Source organism: Nematostella vectensis, chromosome 10, assembly GCF_932526225.1.
Source record: "Nematostella vectensis chromosome 10, jaNemVect1.1, whole genome shotgun sequence".
Classification (NCBI taxonomy): domain Eukaryota; kingdom Metazoa; phylum Cnidaria; class Anthozoa; order Actiniaria; family Edwardsiidae; genus Nematostella; species Nematostella vectensis.
In genome coordinates this window covers 16,467,850-16,486,756 of record NC_064043.1, presented here as the reverse complement: position 1 = coordinate 16,486,756, position 18,907 = coordinate 16,467,850, and the positions used below count along the sequence as shown (strand labels likewise).

The 18,907-nt window shown below is 42.8% G+C and overlaps 1 protein-coding gene across 2 annotated transcripts in view; it reads left to right on the top strand.

The window, feature by feature from the left end:
- The window catches only part of LOC116613230 (sodium channel and clathrin linker 1), a 28,520-nt gene that overhangs the window by 3,996 nt on the left and 5,617 nt on the right, over positions 1-18,907 (top strand). For both annotated transcript variants that reach the window (XM_032373887.2, XM_032373888.2), the window contains exons 5-21: positions 846-901; positions 1,640-1,772; positions 1,846-1,917; positions 2,397-2,447; positions 2,526-2,591; positions 2,691-2,761; positions 3,671-3,761; positions 5,131-5,234; positions 6,603-6,689; positions 7,041-7,131; positions 7,250-7,348; positions 8,407-8,478; positions 14,700-14,774; positions 15,252-15,400; positions 15,483-15,595; positions 17,306-17,385; positions 17,470-17,606. In XM_032373887.2, the coding sequence (XP_032229778.2) occupies positions 846-901; positions 1,640-1,772; positions 1,846-1,917; positions 2,397-2,447; positions 2,526-2,591; positions 2,691-2,761; positions 3,671-3,761; positions 5,131-5,234; positions 6,603-6,689; positions 7,041-7,131; positions 7,250-7,348; positions 8,407-8,478; positions 14,700-14,774; positions 15,252-15,400; positions 15,483-15,595; positions 17,306-17,385; positions 17,470-17,606 (1,547 nt within the window). The remainder of the gene's footprint in view (positions 1-845; positions 902-1,639; positions 1,773-1,845; positions 1,918-2,396; positions 2,448-2,525; positions 2,592-2,690; positions 2,762-3,670; positions 3,762-5,130; positions 5,235-6,602; positions 6,690-7,040; positions 7,132-7,249; positions 7,349-8,406; positions 8,479-14,699; positions 14,775-15,251; positions 15,401-15,482; positions 15,596-17,305; positions 17,386-17,469; positions 17,607-18,907) is intronic.

The following is an 18,907-nucleotide window of genomic DNA, read 5'->3' as shown; positions in this document are numbered from 1 at the left end:
TAAGCCCTATGAAATCCTATTCCTACTAATTTAAAATCACAAAATTCAATACCCTTTCTGTTTTGTTTCCCTTTTGTTTCGTAAAATATCGCGAAATATGCCTTTTTTCTAAATAAAGTGCCCACAAAATATAATAACAATATGGTGACCAACAGTAACTGGAGATTGTCAAGAATTATTCTCTTAGTGAAGATATTATGCAACCCTGAACTAGGAAACGGCGCAAAATGAGAGAGAGTTCATTCTTCAGCCTGTGTTTTTCCGATTTGCGATTTTTATGAGTATGTTATCTTGATGTATTAGAAATATGATTTCGAGGTGAAAGATCGTGATTCAAAATTCACAAGTATAGGAAACGGGCATTCACTACCATGGCGAACATAGCAATAAGAATATGCTACACAGGCCAAGGAATCCATATTTTGCAAAATGGCAAGCGCTAGCGCGCACGGAGGGGTATGAAATTACACATGATATGGATTAAAGCAACCATAATATCCTCTATATACAACAGTTGTATAACATGGTACATAAAAAAGGCTATTAATAAATTAGTCTCTTGGTTATAAACTGTACAAGATGAAAGAATCATTGCTGTTTGCATATAAATCATACAATTTATAATTTTTCTCAACAACAACAATTATTACCAATTGCCAGCTTCCTCCACTTTGCTATAAAATGCAAACCCCTTTACCTACATTAGTTTTACTTTCTCTTTACTTTACTATAAAATATAGTTCCCTTTTTCCGCTAATTTTTTTTTCTGTCTCTGCAAAGGGGTAAGGCAACTGCTCATCCTAGCTCATCTAACTCATTATTTGATCAAATATTTTGAATCTCAGAATGAACTGTTAACACTGAAACAGAGAACAGACCGGATAGTAGAGGAAAATAAAAGGTAAGCAGAGTAGTGAGCCCTCTCTCCCACCTTTGTCAACATCATAGCACCTAGTGCCCCCCTCCTGGAGGAAACACCCATTGGCCTTTCTTGATTATGTTTTTTTATTAAAACGTACAAACTCTTACATTATTTTACGCTTATATCACCAGCAGGTGATGCTAAATTATTGTTTATTAGTAAAACCAGGGGTCAGAATTCAAACTTTTCCAGCCATCAGCCACTAAACAGGCATATTTAAAGCACTACCATGTGCTGGGTACACACAACCTAGACTAGCACAATTCTGTTCACCTTCTGTTTACACTCTCATGTGAAACATTAAACATTTAAAGTGGCAATTGCAACAGTTTACTTCCATTATGCCGACAAAAACATCAACCGAAAAAAGACAAATCTATTACAATCTGCACCTAACAGGCCTTCTGCTTTAAATTATCAGTCATAACAAGCTTGAAAAAAACTTTCAAAAGACACTGCTTTTACAATTTTGAAATATTTTTCATGTTTCCCATTAAAGATGGACATACAGTGTAAAAGCCACATGGACAAACAGTGTGAGATACACATGACATCCCACCAAACTCCATTTTATTAACGTTCCATTGTTCAGTCTAATTGAATTGTCAATCATCCTGCGTAAACTCGTTTAAGGTTGTTTTCCCCAAAATGCTACACACCCCTTCAATCAAGTTTGTAGGAGACAGCTTGTTTACAGGGAGGATAAATGACTTGCAGATTACATGAAGAGCTTCGGCAGAGTATTGAGAACCACATGGGTTCAGTGAGCCAAAATGATGCATTCGGAGTACCTGATCTCCAGAACAAAATCCTTGAGAATGTCCAGCGGCAGTTGCAGCTTGTCACTCAGGTATTCATTCTTTTGTTTATCGATTTTTGGAGTACAAACTTTGCCTCTTGATATATCCAGGTTTGGATTTCAGGAAAAGGATAGCTATATAGAGATGTGGGAGAATGCTACCTCAGAGCTGGAGAAACTGCAGCAAATAGACAGGGTATGTTGCTGCTAAAATATTACCTGTACTGCCCCTGGACCCAAGAAATGGATAAACACTACCCCGCCCTCTGTACTCCATGTTTGATCACTCACCCCCTCCTCCCCCCTCTGTACCCCATGTTTGATCACTCCCCCCCCTCTGTACTCCATGCTTGATCACCCCCCCCCCCCCCCTCTGTACTCCATGCTTGATCACTACCCCCTCTGTACTCCATGCTTGATCACTCCCCCCCTCTGTACTCCATGCTTGATCACTACCCCCCTCTGTACTCCATGTTTGATCACTACCCCCCCCCCCCTCTGTACTCCATGCTTGATCACTACTACAGTACATGCATTTGTCTAATTTTATCCTTGTTTTGCTTAATTTTTAAATTTTTACTCTAGTTACAGCTGGCTAAGTTCTTACTCGAGTAGAAACAGTGGTTTGTGCATGTTGTCAGAAGATGGCACTATTTAATGTTCAGTCATTTTCAGGAGAGGGCAGCAGAGTTGCGCCACAGATCCACTGATGTTGCAGCATTACAGGTGCTGGATTTCATGTAATGGCTACAGCACTATTGGAAAGTTGTGTTTTAATCCAAGTTTTCCCCCTTTACAAACCAGAGTGACCTTAAAAAAGCCAGACGCTTTGCAGAAGATATTCAAATGCAAAGCAAACGACTGAAGGTGGTGGGTACTTTTAGCTTCCTCTCCTTGATACTGTTTTACATCTGTTTGAATTGTGTGGGAAGTCTTATTAAATTACCTTGACCAATCCTTTACATTTAGGAAAATAATGAACTTCTAAAAGCTGCTCAAACGCAAGATCAAGAGATTGAAAGCCTTCGTGCAGAGTTAAGGTGTGTTCTTTATGAATCGTAAACTGTACAAATAACTCACAGGCAAGTAGATGAATCATAGGCAAGTAGATGACTCACAGGCAAGTAGATGACTCACAGATAAGTAGATAACTCACAGACAAGTAGATGACTCACAGATAAGTAGATAACTCACAGACAAGTAGATGACTCACAGGCAAGTAGATGACTCACAGGCAAGTAGATGACTCACAGATAAGTAGATAACTCACAGACAAGTAGATAACTCACAGACAAGTAGATGACTCACAGATAAGTAGATAACTCACAGACAAGTAGATGACTCACAGGCAAGTAGATGACTCACAGACAAGTAGATGACTCACAGATAAGTAAATGACACACACAGGCAAGTAGATGACTCACAGACAAGTAGATGACTCACAGGCAAGTAGATGACTCACAGGCAAGTAGATGACTCACAGGCAAGTAGATGACTCACAGATAAGTAGATAACTCACAGGCAAGTAGATGACTCACAGACAAGTAGATAACTCACAGGCAAGTAGATGACTCACAGGCAAGTAGATGAATCATAGGCAAGTAGATGACTCACAGTCAAGTAGATGACTCACAGGCAAGTAGATGACTCACAGATAAGTAGATAACTCACAGGCAAGTAGATAACTCACAGACAAGTAGATGACTCACAGGCAAGTAGATGACTCACAGGCAAGTAGATGACTCACAGGCAAGTAGATGACTCACAGATAAGTAGATAACTCACAGATAAGTAGATGACTCACAGGCAAGTAGATGACTCACAGGCAAGTAGATGACTCACAGATAAGTAGATAACTCACAGGCAAGTAGATGACTCACAGGCAAGTAGATGACTCACAGGCAAGTAGATGACTCATAGGCACAAAACTAAAGTTTGCTCTTTTCCAGAAAGAGCAAAGCTGAGCTAAAAGCTGGAAGATCTCAAAATGAAGACTACAAGAAAACATTAGAGCTTTTACAAGACCGAATAAAAGCAAGGGTAAGGTCAGGGTGTAGTATCAACATATAGCCACTCACAGTAGCTCGTAATGCATCTCTGTATACGATGGCGAAACTACAGGTATACCAGGCGAGTGTAGAAAATCCAACATAGTTTGTATAAGCGAACTTAAGAGGCAACGGGAAAAATAAAGAGCGCCTTTTAAGGCTGTTAAAACAGCTTTAAACAACTTTTTGGTAAATTAGGGCAGAAGAAAGGTAAGTGAGATTCTTCAAACTGCTGTTTTATTATGAGGTCAAGGTATTTATGGCAAACTACCTGTTGCAAAACGATGATCCCTGCTTACACCCTTCGCTTTTCGCGCCTGTCAACTGTCATTTAGAAAATGTGGGTGTTCATATGCTAGCACGCTATAGTCCATGAGCTTATGGACTATATTGAGAGTGAGCTTTTGGAATTGAGAGCGAGGCTTTGAAATTGAGAGTGAGCTTTTGGAATTGGAAGTGAGCTTTTGGAATTGAGAGTGAGCTTTTGGAATTGGAAGTGAGGCTTTGGAATTGAGAGTGAGCTTTTGGAATTGGAAGTGAGCTTTTGGAATTGGAAGTGAGGCTTTGGAATTGGAAGCGAGGCTTTAAAATTGAAAGCGAGGCTTTGGAATTGAGAGCAACCTTTGGAATTGGAAGTAAGGCTTTGGAATTGAAAGCGAGGCTTTGGAATTGAAAGCGAGGCTTTGGAATTGAGAGTGAGCTTTCGGAATTGGAAGTATCTTTTGGAATTGGAAGTGAGCTTTTGGAATTGGAAGTAAGGCTTTGGAATTGAGAGCGAGGCTTTGAAATTCGGAGTTTGTATTTTGATTCGGATTGCACTTATGGGCCACCGAACGTAATACTGTAGCCTATCAAATATCATGAACACAGAATGACCGAGTGTTACTCTGATGAGAAACATAATACTGTAGCCTATCTAATATCAACACAGGATGACCGAGTGTTACTCTGATGAGTTACGTAATACTGTAACCTATCTAATATCAACACAGGATGACCGAGTGTTACTCTGATGAGAAACATAATACTGTAGCCTATCTAATATCAACACAGGATGACCGAGTGTTACTCTGATAAGATACATAATACTGTAACCTATCTAATATCAACACAGGATGACCGAGTGTTACTCTGATGAGTTACGTAATACTGTAGCCTATCTAATATCAACACAGGATGACCGAGTGTTACTCTGATAAGATACATAATACTGTAACCTATCTAATATCAACACAGGATGACCGAGTGTTACTCTAATGAGTTACATAATACTGTAGCCTATCTAATATCAACACAGGATGACCGAGTGTTACTCTGATAAGATACATAAACCTTTAGCCTATCCTTTATCATTAACACAGGCTCGTGCTGCTGGCCAGGGCGAGGATGACGCAGAGAGAAGTCTAAAGTCAGACAACTTACAAAAAGAGCAATTGCAGACCCACAATATGGCTCTAGAGACCCGGTGGGTATGATGCAGGGCGGCAATGTTACTGTCACCACACAAGGTCTCGTGGTGATAAATGTATTCCCTGTTTGTTGACACCCTACTTGTTGTCTCCCTACTTATCGTCTCCCTACTTGTTAGCTCGCTACTTGTTGTCTTCCTGCTTGTTGGCTCCCTACTTGTTAGCACGGTACTTGTTGTCTCCCTACTTGTTGGCACCCTACTTGTTAGCACGCTACTTGTTGTCTCCCTACTTGTCGTCTCTTTACTTGTTAGCACGCTACTTGCTGTCTCCCTACTTGTCGTCTCCCTACTTGTTAGCACCCTACTTGTCGTCTCCTTACTTGTTAGCACGCTACTTGTTGTCTCCCTACTTGTTAGCACGCTACTTGTTGTCTCGCTACTTGTTAGCACGCTACTTGTCGTCTCCCTACTTGTTAGCACGCTACTGTTGGCACCCTACTTGTACTTGTTGGCAACCTACTTGTACTTGTTGGTACCCTACTTGTACTTGTTGACACCCTACTTGTACTTGTTGGCACCCTACTTGTACTTGTTGGCACCCTACTTGTACTTGTTGACCCCCTACTTGTACTTGTTGGCACCCTACTTGTACTTGTTGGCAACCTACTTGTACTTGTTGGCTCCCTACTTGTACTTGTTGGCACCCTACTTGTACTTGTTGGCACCCTACTTGTACTTGTTGGCACCCTACTTGTACTTGTTGGCACCCTACTTGTACTTGTTGGCACCCTACTTGTACTTGTTGGCACCCTACTTGTACTTGTTGGCTCCCTACTTGTTGGTACCCTGCCTTGGTCTCTGAAGAGAAACATCTTGCAAACCCTTTAAGGAGACAGGCCGACACCAGACAAACATTTAAAAAAATGGGATTGACAAATCAGTCTTATATTTGACGACCCTTCGATAAGAAACATCCACTTCTTAGGGGGGGATGGGGCTGCGTGCGACCTGTGCACCCCCTAGGAACGCGCATGAACGCTGTCGGCAACCAGCGCTAGCCAAACCATGTGAGTTCTTTGACGCGCAATAGTATGTGTTCGCTCAGCGCCCTAAATGCAATCACATGATTCTCTGATAACTATGATAATAAAGAGGTAACCTCAGTTACGTGACAATGGTGTTTTGATTTTGTTATTTTTAAAACTTTTATCAGTTAAGAAATATTACCCTTTGTTATATTACTCCCTCTGATGTTTTATACTTCAGAAATACATTTTGAGTTTTTATTGAATTTTACCGTGATAAGAGCGGATTTGGCTGCGCTATTAAAAGGCGCATCCCATGTAAAGCCTACAAAATCATGTCGTCCCGCCTTTCCTTGAAAACACCCTGCATCTCCTATAACAAACCTTTTTTTTTTAGCCTGGCAGCGTTAATAAAGGAACTAGGCAAGCTTCGCTCCGAAAAATCAGATTTGGAAGAACGATTGCAGTCAATGCAAAAAAGAAAGTAAGTTTTGATGTGCGTCATCTGTGCCGGTTTTGTTTTTCTTTTTGGTTGTTTTTGTTACTTTATTTACTTTTTTTATTGTTGGACACATTTTGTTTATTGTTAGAGATATTATGTTTATTGCTTGGACACATTTTGTTTATTTTTGGACACATTTTGTTTCTTGTTGGACACATTGTTTTTTTCTGGACACATTTTGTTTTTTGCTGGACACATTTTGTTTATTGTTGGACACATTTTGTTTATTGCTGGACACATTTTGTTTATTATGAGACACATTTTGTTTATTGTTGGACACATTTTGTTTATTATTAGACACATTTTGTTTATTGTTGGACATTTTGTTTGTAGCGCGGACCAGGAGGAGCGTGAATTAGAGGCCATTGCGCATGTGCGAGACAGTGTACAGATGGTCGAGAATGCCGTTCTGGAGCGAGACCAGGTGCGATGTGACTGAGTGCCCACCCCTACTCTCACCACTAGAAAAAGCTTGTAAAAGTATTGATTTGGGGCTAATCAAAGGGGGGGCTCTCATGTCTTTTTTTATATTCCAATTTGAGGCGGTGATCCGCGAAAAACAGAAGACGCAGGAGGCTAATAGGTTACAAGAGGTCGTCAACCGCTTGCTCAGAGAAGCTGGCAAACGCACCAGGGAAGAGGTGAGAACTTTGCTCTGAGCTCGCCTTTAAATCTCATTGCAGTTCACAAAAGAGTAAAATGGGAACCAGGATCCGGGAGCCAGGATACTGGAGCAAAATTTGTGGTAGACAGGAAACTGGGAGACCAGACTTAAGCCCCCCCGTAAAGACCGTGTCTTAGATATGCCTTGCCTCGCCATACCGCCCCCAGCCCCTCCCCCTTAAAATAAAACTAGTCCCTCGGATCTCCATCCGACGTGCGATCGAGCAAGTGCTCCTGATCGCGGGCTCATACGAATGAATCGGGCCTCGCGTCCTGATCGGGTTTCCTATGGTGGGGAAGAGATCTGACGTCACCGAAAAATCTCATCTGACGTCACAGAAAACCCGCATCTGACGTCACAGAAAACCCTCATCTGACGTCGCAGAAAACTCTCATCTGACGTCACAAAAAGACCCTCATCTGACGTCACAGAATACTCCCATCTGACGTCGCCGAAAACTCTCATCTGACGTCACAGAAAGCCCTCTTCTGACGTCACAGAAAACCCTCATCTGACGTCACAGAAAACTCTCATCTGACGTCACAGAAAACCATCATCTGACGTCACAGAAAACTCTCATCTGACGTCACAAAAAGACCCTCATCTGACGTCACAGAATACTCTCATCTGACGTCGCCGAAAACTCTCATCTGACGTCACAGAAAGCCCTCTTCTGACGTCACAGAAAACCCTCATCTGACGTCACAGAAAACTATCATCTGACGTCACAGAAAACCCTCATCTGACGTCACCGAAAACTCTCATCTGACGTCACAGAAAGCCCTCTTCTGACGTCACAGAAAACCCTCATCTAACGTCACAGAAAACTCTCATCTGACGTCACAGAAAACCATCATCTGACGTCACAGAAAACTCTCATCTGACGTCACCGAAAACTCTCATCTGACGTCACAGAAAACTCACTTCCACCCCCGGCCTGTGGGTCAGCTAGTCCAAGTCCACCTTCTCGTTCGTCTTTCCAACCTGGTAAAAACAACGCCAGTGGCCAGACTAAAATGTGTGTTTTCCTTCGAGGTTGACGCGGTGCGGAACCAGTGCAACAAAAACATGCAGAAGTTAATGGAGGAGATGCATTATCTTGAGATGGTGAGTCAGACTAGTAACCAGTCGCTAATGATGCAAAGAGAGCGAGCCTAGCAAAGAACTATGGACAGGTCTTGAGCTTGTCTAACACGTAGGTATTGTTAACCAATTTTGGGATATTATGCGGCCAAAGAAGCAGCCTTTTTCTCCCTGTAACAAAATTTTGGGACTTTGAAAAGCAAGGACGACAGCGCCAACGGCAACGGCAAACAACTGATTGAAATTCAAAGACCAGACGTGAAATGCTCTTGACAGATGCTAGGGGATACGTTCTTCCATCCGTCACCCAGCCCACCTGTAGGCTTTAATAGCTTTTCGTATACCACGGCCGCCATCTTGGAAAAGCGTGCGCATGGGGAGGGGCATTGTTCCTCCCCCTCCCCATCCCCTCACCTTGCGCAGCGCATTATCCAAGATGGCGGCCGGGGTATGCGAATTCCGCGTTTTAGGGTCCGTCTTCGTGCCGGAAAAGCTATCAAATCCTACAGGTAGGCTATCCATCACCATAGTTCCCTATTATTCGGGCGATTGCGTTTTTTTATGAAAAATGTCCACGATTGAAGTTTTTTTTCAGTTGCTTTTAAAGAAAGCGCATGTTATTATTTTTGACTTTCCAAAGCTCCAGGGAGGAGGGGGGTGCCATGAGGCTATACGTGTTTCCGTGCTCAAAGATCCAGCGCTTTTTTCGACCGAGAAGGTCAGAACTTTGTGTACTGCTGCATGCGGGCTATCCGCGGAACAGCTTGAAGGTGGACTATTACGGCTTGAAGGTTGACTATTACCGCTTGAAGGTTGACTATTTCTCTTTCGTAGTCGTTTAGTGCGTGCAGATGATGTACTAAAAAGGCCTAAATGGTGTCATGCTATAGGTGTCTTTTTCTCAATATATTTATTGAGAATTCTACTTTTTTTTCTTTTTTGCTTCATATGAATAGTAGTATTTTAAAGTACTCAACTACTTTTAAATTCTAGTCATGTTATTATCTTCCCCGGTTCCTCAAAAGCAGGTTAGCGCTTATCCACGGTTAAATATGGTTATCGAGACATTTGATTGGATAACAACCTTATTTATCTCTGGGTTAGCCTCAACCTGCTTTCTAGGGGCCCTTTTCTTGGAATACACTCCTTTAGTTATCAGTTGAGGCTGGGCCGTTCTTATTTTTGGGACATTTTAAGGCTGAATATGTTCTTAACGATGTTCTTAAATTTAAGTGTATATAAGAATATAATACCCAATAAATCATCAGGAAGAGAATTACACTAATGATCAATAGAAATGAAAAGGTTATTGGTACTATGAGCTTAATTTGATTCTGCATTTTAGAACGCTCAGGACTAGAAAAGAAAGAAAAATTCATTCTGAGCATCGGCATGTTCTTAGCATTCGATGAAATCTCAGGCTGGTCATTCTGATAAAAAGGTTCTTATAAAAAAAAGAGTGAGTAACCTTTAATCCTAGTCTCCTTCGCAGCCGTTCTGGACTCGTCACGCAAGGTTGCGCTGGAGCTCCAGTAAGGTAGCGTGACGAGTCTAGAACGGATGCAAGGGAGACCATGAAATCCAGGCTGGGGGTTTTCGCGCGAAAAGAAACCCTATACTCCTCAAACATCATTTGCATGTCAAAATATCAACTTGGAATTGACGAATTGACAAAGAGCCAGGTCATTGGTTTGTTTACATTTTCGACCCAAAGGACGCGCTGTGCCGTTGCCGGCCTATCCTTAGCCTGTGAGGTTTAGTTTGGAATGCTCGACCAAGAAGAAGCGCCATTTTATGTGAGGGACAAGCGATGGATTTTCGAGTTCTATCCGGTTAGTTTTGTGTTATGTTCTTTACTCTTGATGTATTATTCTTTTTCGGATATTGCTAACTAAGCATTCAATTTGGGGTCTCAAATTTGTATGTAGTGATAGAAACATTGCTGTGATTAGAATATATGAAAACTTCCCTCACAAGCGTATCATACTAGAGGGAAATAGCATCTAAATTAAAAATAATGAATGCCAGCGAGAGGTAGAATATAACATAATGAAAGTCAGAACTTGTATCTCGCGGTTTTAGCCGACAATACCCTAGTTTATGATAATTCAAAATTGTCGATGCTTCATGGCATTACGTAGCCACAGTCAGAGTATCATTGTTTCGTGGTTAAATTTCTGTGCATGCATCTTCGTTACCTTCTTCGTAACGTTGTGTAGTGAACACGCTGCTAAGATTGTAATCCTCAGATCATATTACGAACATCTTCTCAGACATGATAGGTTTAGATTATTATCTAAAGAAATCCTTCTTTCGATTTAAACAAAAAAAAAACTCATGTTTCTATTCCGGGGAAATAAAATTTGCACTGGACACAGCTTATGATCACGCGAACTGTCTTGCGTGACAACAAACACAGGAAAATGTTATAGACTGGATTCCATATACAGTTTTATACAGTGAAACATGAATTATACCAAGGGCGGTAGGAACAGTGATTGTTATGCTCTATTCTGATAATAAACCACTATTTTGCCTAAATTGTTTGCGACGAGCTCTCCGTGTTTGATTAGAAAACCCAGCCAAGTTACATTTCGTTATCCCAGCTACCATCCCGTGGCGAGCGTCTGTCCTCGACGAGCTAGCCTAAACGACTAATAAAACTTATTAAAATAGCATATGGTTTTTTTTATATGTCGTGCACGTTTCGGCTAGCGCGTCGAGGACAGTTCGCACGCCACGAGGTAGTAGCTCGGATTACAGTAATCACCAGTTCCGTATCACTTCATATAAAAAATTGCTCTATCTTTTTTGCGGAGGGCCCGATGCTCATGATTTTTTCTAAGACGACTACAAATTTACTTATGCATATAATATGCACAGAAAAGACTACACATTTTCAAATTTTATTGATTTATATGGTATTTTCTGTTTGCACATAGTGGGAGTAGTTCCGTAGCAGGAGGGGAATAGTTCCGTATCACTCAAAAATTCTGTCGTCTGGTACGAGTTTTTTTCATTTGAGAATCAATAAAAACATACTGAAAACCATATCACATCCCTTCCTTTTTACTTAAAATTAATGTATAAAAATGATTTTAACTTTGCAATGCAGCCGGTTAACAAACCAACAATCGTCAATGGGCTTTCGCTCGCGTGTCCCTAACAAATCCATATTGCGAGAAACAACGGTCTAATATAATTCTTCCAAAATAAATGCCACAACCCACAAAAATACTAAAATGGCAAAATAAAAATCTAGAGGATAACAGGATAAGGTGAGACCTAGAATTTGGTGATTTATTTTGTTAATTTTGGTGCACGAGAGCTAAAAAAGCTGTTTTTAATTATAAGAACAAAATGTGAATGCTACGGACGCCAATGCGTTGTTGTCGTGTCGTTAAGAGTTCCGCAATAACAATCCCATATCGCTTTTTATTAGCCAGCTAACGATTTAACTATGGTTAATCTTGGCCGTTTTATGTAATCATCCTAGGATATTGATATATCAATCATAGTTTCAGTAATTATTTTAATATAGAATAATATTTTATCGAGCGCTAAATAATATCAAGGAGGAAGTTCTATATTCAGCCGAATGACTGAAATAAAAGGCCCACATAATAAAAATTAACCGTTTAGAATTAACATTACTGGGAATAAAATGATAAATTGAGAACGGGATAATCAAATCAATCCTTTTTGCGGCTTTATATCTGCAGTCAAACCAAAACCCATACACATAAGCAGACATTCTTTCTTCTAAGCATTCGTATTAAAATTAGGACATTTTTGTTAAAGGAGGTATTGTTTTCCCATGACTTTCTAGACGCGGGTCAGTTCACTGTGCATTAAACGCCGCTCATTTTAGCAGCAATTATGAAAACCGCCTCGAAATAACGATACTTTCTGAACAAACCATTGGATGAAATAAGCTGGATTTATATCTCAGGAAAGGTAAATAGTTTTGTATCATTTAAGTAGTTTTGGGGGCGAGTACCATTTCTCTTTACCTATGGCCGCGCTGGCTCCGCTATGTAGGTATTCGCCGGAGCCATGGAAATGCCTTGCGTTGACATTTTTTTAGCACACACATTAAGCTTAATTATAACTTCGATCTTTCTTATATTTGAACTCGCCATCTAACAGATTGATTTATCCAATTAAACATTATGTCCAACACTCTCGTGAATTAGAGAAGATAAGCTCAAATAATGCTAAGAGTTACTCCAGCTTTCGTTTGATATTGAGAAGAACATTTTTAATTTATAATGACTGAGATATTTATCGTCATCAGAGAGACAAGGTGCATGTACAAGGGGTCTGAGGGGGGACTGGGACCTTGAGAGATCTGTTATAATGCCTATATTTTACAATAAATTAAGTCTTTCATTTCTATAACGTCCTGAGACGCCCGTAAAATATAGGCCCAACTATGCAAACTAAACATCACCAGACCGGGATACTCATGGATTCATCCAAGGCATAGACGACCTTCAAAAGCGCAACGAAGCAATGTAATGGAATTGACTCCATTTCAAAATATCAACCTTGATTTCTGACCAATTCGTAAACAAATGCTTAAATTCAGAAACATTCCGTACCAAAAAAAAACATGAAATTTCGAATTACAAGTAAAGACAAGCAAACATAGGTCAAGTCACAATGGATACCTTTATTGTGTTCCGTCAGGTCCCATTTTGAAGCCATCAGCCACAATAATCAATGCTAGAACCTCCATTAGACGCGAGTCTCCATGTTTAGACTAAATTGCATGCCTGCACTGCATCATGGGAGTCTTGGAAACACATTCACAGAGAGGCGGGCAATCTCCTCCCCATAATAATCAAACGGTTTTTTTAATCTCTTAGCCCCAAAGCCAAAAAAAAAACATTTCCAAATCCAAGGAACCCAGAATAAGCCTGAAAACAATTTTTGAATAAGGTTGGTTAGCAAAGATGTATGAGGCCATTCACCAGAAAATTCCTTTCTTACTCGGTGAAACCCGAGGGGGTTTCAGCTCCTGTTTGACATTGGTGTTGAGCTGAGTGCTGCGCACCTATTGGTGCGTAGTCTTGCCCTTCTCATTTAGAGCAACACCACTAACAAGGGTAGCGCCAAGACTGAAAAATATGATAGAACACTTGACCATGCACATAGCTAAATATATGGTAGAACACTTGATCATATCGACAAAAATAATTATTGTGCACAAACTGAGTACCTACGAGTGCCTTGTCTGTCCTTATAGCCTGTCATGTGATGTCGCGCCAATGACGCAGCAATTTGAAACTTGCACTATTCTAAGATAGCACACTAGCCTGAGTAGTTCCCTTATGAATGTCCACTCTACACCCAACAACTTATTTATATTAAAAACCTAGCTTTGAAAAAACACAGCTGAGTTGGCAACAATCACTAATATTATAAGAAGCATTTGTTCACATTTTTGTTGTTTTTCAAAAATTACTTTGCAAAATAACCAGCTCTCAGCACATTTTTTATTACCCCAGATAAGAGCCAGCACATTTCATGATTACCCCGGATAAGAGCCAGCACATTTCTTGATTACCCCGGATGAGAACCAGCACATTTCTCGATTACCTCGGATGAGAACCAGCACATTTCGTGATTACCCCGGATAAGAGCCAGCACATTTCATGATTACCCCGGATGACAACTAGCACATTTTGTGATTACCCCGGATAAGAGCCAGCACATTTTATGATTACTCCGGATGAGAGCCAGCACATTTCATGATTACCCCGCATGACAACCAGCACATTTCTTGATTACCCTGGATGAGAACCAGCTCATTTCGTGATTACCCCGCATGACAACCAGCACATTTCTTGATTACCCCGCATGACAACCAGCACATTTCTTGATTACCCCGCATGACAACCAGCACATTTCGTGATTACCCTGGATGAGAGCCAGACTAGACATGCCTACTTCACATAGCTTTCTTTATTTATTATCTGTCAGTGAGAACATTGTATAACTTTGTGTTTTTACTTCCATCCTTCTGCTTCTAACATGCCAAGAAAACATTCCAAAATACAAATCTTGGCTTAAAAAGCTACATGCAGTCAGACAGTCAGACACTAAGTTGTTCCGGTGTGTAGCACGAACATCCGCTACACCCTGGCTCATTCACAGCAGTTAAAACCAGTTTTCGACAATATCACTTAGTGTTGAGAAAAACAATTATGTTAACATGACTATGGTTGACTCTAATGCAGGAGGGTGCAGAGAAGCAAGCACAGCTGGAGCGAGTGTACCGAGAGAAAGACGCTGTCGAGAAAGAGCTGGAAAAGGTACATATTAATTTCGTGCTTGCGACCCAGACTTAAATAGAGGAGGTGGAAGGAAGATCTGTTTGAGAAGATGAGTCACTGCACATGCAACCCTGAGTTAGAGGTTTAGGGCTAGGGAGGAAGGATAGATGTAAAAGGCACTGCACATGTTAGAGGGGGAGAGGGTGGGGGGGCAGCTTAGACAGACTGAAGGAGAGGGGAGCACTAGTGTGTTTTTTTGTGAATCCTTTATTTCAGAATAATACAGCAAGTTCCTGGGAAAAAAACATACTCAATACGCACTTCAGAGGGCATGCAATTTCTTGGTTTTCGTCCCTGAAATAGAGGGGGGTCTGTTAGAGTTTCCGTCTAAATTAGAACGGATATTCCCGTAATTGTTCTCCTAAATTAGAGGGGGTGTCCCCGGAAGGATTTGCGTGAAAGACAGGATGTCTCCAAAAGTGTTCACCTAACAAAAAATCCTTGACTCTGTCGCAGGTTTACCAAGAGGGTCCCTGTGAGATAGAGCGCGTGGGAATGACGTTTGAGGAGTTACAGAAGCGAGTAAGCATAGCCGAGATGGCCCGGGATGAGGCCTCAGTCAAGACTGACACACTTAACTCGGTTGTCAAACGACAGGAACACAGGTATATTGTCACTGGTGAACATAAAATGGATGTTACTTACAGGACTGGTGGCTAACATATCGGCATCTCTCCTCATTTGTAGATTTGAACAAGAGAAAGCCCAGATAATGTCAGAAAATGAACAGCTTCGCCGAAGACTTAAGTCTATAGAAACTGAGTGTGAAGAAATGTCGGAAAACTCTCTAAATCTGACAGGTAAGAGTTGTGAGATCGCCCCACCCAGCTTGTGTGACAAACATCAGCATGACACAGGCAGCTTGCGTGACAAACGTCAGCATGACTGGCAGCTTGTGTGATAAACATCAGCATGACACAGGCAGCTTGCATGACAAACATCAGCGTAACACAGGCAGCTTGCGTGACAAACATCAGCATGACTCAAGCAGCTTGTGTGACAAACATCAGCATGACAGGCAGCTTGCATGACAAACTTCAGCATGACACAGGCAGCTTGCGTGACAAACATCAGCATGACTCAGGCAGCTTGCGTGACAAACATCAGCATGACACAGGCAGCTTGCGTGACAGATACAGCATGACTCAGGCAGCTTGCGTGACAAACATCAGCATGACTCAGGCAGCTTGCGTGACAAACATCAGCATGACACAAGCAGCTTATGTGACAAACATCAGCATGACACAAGAAGCTTGTGTGACAAACATCAGCATGACACAGGCAGCTTGCGTGACAAACATCAGCATGACACAGGCAGCTTGCGTGACAAACATCAGCATGACACAGGCAGCTTGCGTGACAAACATCAGCATGACAGGCAGCTTGCATGACAAACATCAGCATAACAGGCAGCTTGCATGACAAACATCAGCATGACTCAGGCAGTTGTGTGACAAACATCAGCATGACATAGGCAGCTTGCGTGACAAACATCAGCATGACTCAGGCAGCTTGCATGACAGATACAGCATGACTCAGGCAGCTTGCATGACAAATACAGCATGACATAGGCAGCTTGCGTGACAAACATCAGCATTACTCAGGCAGCTTGCATGACAAATACAGCATGACATAGGCAGCTTGCGTGACAAACATCAGCATGACTCAGGCAGTTTGCATGACAGATACAGCATGACTCAGGCAGCTTGCATGACAAATACAGCATGACATAGGCAGCTTGCGTGACAAACATCAGCATTACTCAGGCAGCTTGCATGACAAATACAGCATGACATAGGCAGCTTGCGTGACAAACATCAGCATGACTCAGGCAGTTTGCATGACAGATACAGCATGACTCAGGCAGCTTGCATGACAAATACAGCATGACATAGGCAGCTTGCGTGACAAACATCAGCTCTACTCAGGCAGCCTGCATGACAAATACAGCATGACATAGGCAGCTTGCATGACAAACATCAGAATGACACAGGCAGCTTGCATGACAAATACAGCATGACATAGGCAGCTTGCATGACAAACATCAGCGTGACATAGGCAGATTGCGTGACAAACATCAGCATGACTGAGGCAGCTTGCGTGACAAACATCAGCATGACTCAGGCATCTTGCATGACAAACATCAGCATGACACAGGCAGCTTGCGTGACAAACATCAGCATGATACAAGAAGCTTGCGTGATAAACATCAGCATGACACAGGCAACTTGCGTGACAAACATCAGCATGATACAAGAAGCTTGCGTGATAAACATCAGCATGACACAGGCAGCTTGCTTGACAAACATCAGCATGACTTAGGCAGCTTGCTTGCGAAGATAGTCAAATAGATTTTGACCACACTCAAAATCCATTTGACTAACTGCTAAACGGGACACAGAGTTTTGTGGTAATTGCGATGTAATTTATGACGGAACCTTGAAAGTAACAATCTCTCTTACAAAGATGAAATCTTGGAAAAGTTTAGCCGCGATTTTTTTGTCCCTCAGATGAAATCGACAAGCTAAAGCGGGAACTCCTTGCTGCCAAGCAAGCCCAAGAAAGCGCAGAGCACGAGATGGCCACCGAGGTAGAGCAGAATACTCATCATTCCTACCTCTCTACGATTCCGAGAAATGGCGTCATTGACTTTTGTGAACTTGTTTCTCTCAAGGTCGCAGCGTTAAAACAAAAGAATGAATATGCACAGAAAGACTTCGAGATCAAACTTCGCAGCGTTGAGGAGATGAACCGCCAGTCTGTGAATGAACTCAGAGAGCTGCTCAGTACACAGCAACGCGTCGGTGTCCAGTAAGTTATCTCACCACACATAAGCCCTCCCCCCTCAGTACTCCGCACACGTCGGTGTCCAGTAAGTGAACCCACCACACATAAGCCCCCCCCCTCAGTACTCCGCAACGCGTCAGTGTCCTGTAAGTGAACCCACCACACATAAGCCCCTCCCCCCTCAGTACTCTGCACACGTCGGTGTCCAGTAAGTGAACCCACCACACATAAGCCCCTCCCCCCTCAGTACTCCGCACACGTCGGTGTCCTGTAAGTGAACCCACCACACATAAGCCCCTTCCCCCTCAGTACTCTGCACACGTCGGTGTCCAGTAAGTGAACCCACCACACATAAGCCCCTCCCCCCTCAGTACTCCGCACACGTCGGTGTCCTGTAAGTGAACCCACCACACATAAGCCCCTCCCCCCTCAGTACTCCGCACACGTCGGTGTCCAGTAAGTGAACCCACCACACATAAGCCCCCCCCCCTCAGTACTCCGCAACGCGTCAGTGTCCTGCAAGTGAACCCACCACACATAAGCCCCTCCCCCCTCAGTTATCTGCAACACGTCGATGTCCAGTAATTTATCCCACCACACATAAGCCCTCCCCCTCGGTACTCCGCACACGTCGGTGTCCAGTAAGTGAACCCACCACACATAAGCCCCCCCCTCAGTACTCCGCAACGCGTCAGTGTCCTGCAAGTGAACCCACCACACATAAGCCCCTCCCCCCTCAGTTATCTGCAACACGTCGATGTCCAGTAATTTATCCCACCACACATAAGCCCTCCCCCTCAGTACTCCGCACACGTCGGTGTCCAGTAAGTGAACCCACCACACATAAGCCCCCCCCCCCTCAGTACTCCGTAATGCGTCAGTGTCCTGTAAGTGAACCCACCACACATAAGCCCTCCCCCCTCAGTACTCCGCACACGTCGGTGTCCAGTAAGTTATCCCACCACACATAAGCCCTCCCCCCCTCAGTACTCCGCACACGTCGGTGTCCAGTAAGTGAACCCACCACACATAAGCCCCCCCCCCCTCAGTACTCCGCAATGCGTCAGTGTCCTGTAAGTGAACCCACCACACATAAGCCCTCCCCCCTCAGTACTCCGCACACGTCGGTGTCCAGTAAGTGAACCCACCACACATAAGCCCCCCCCCTCAGTACTCCGCAACGCGTCAGTGTCCTGCAAGTGAACCCACCACACATAAGCCCCTCCCCCCTCAGTTATCTGCAACACGTCGATGTCCAGTAATTTATCCCACCACACATAAGCCCTCCCCCTCAGTACTCCGCACACGTCGGTGTCCAGTAAGTG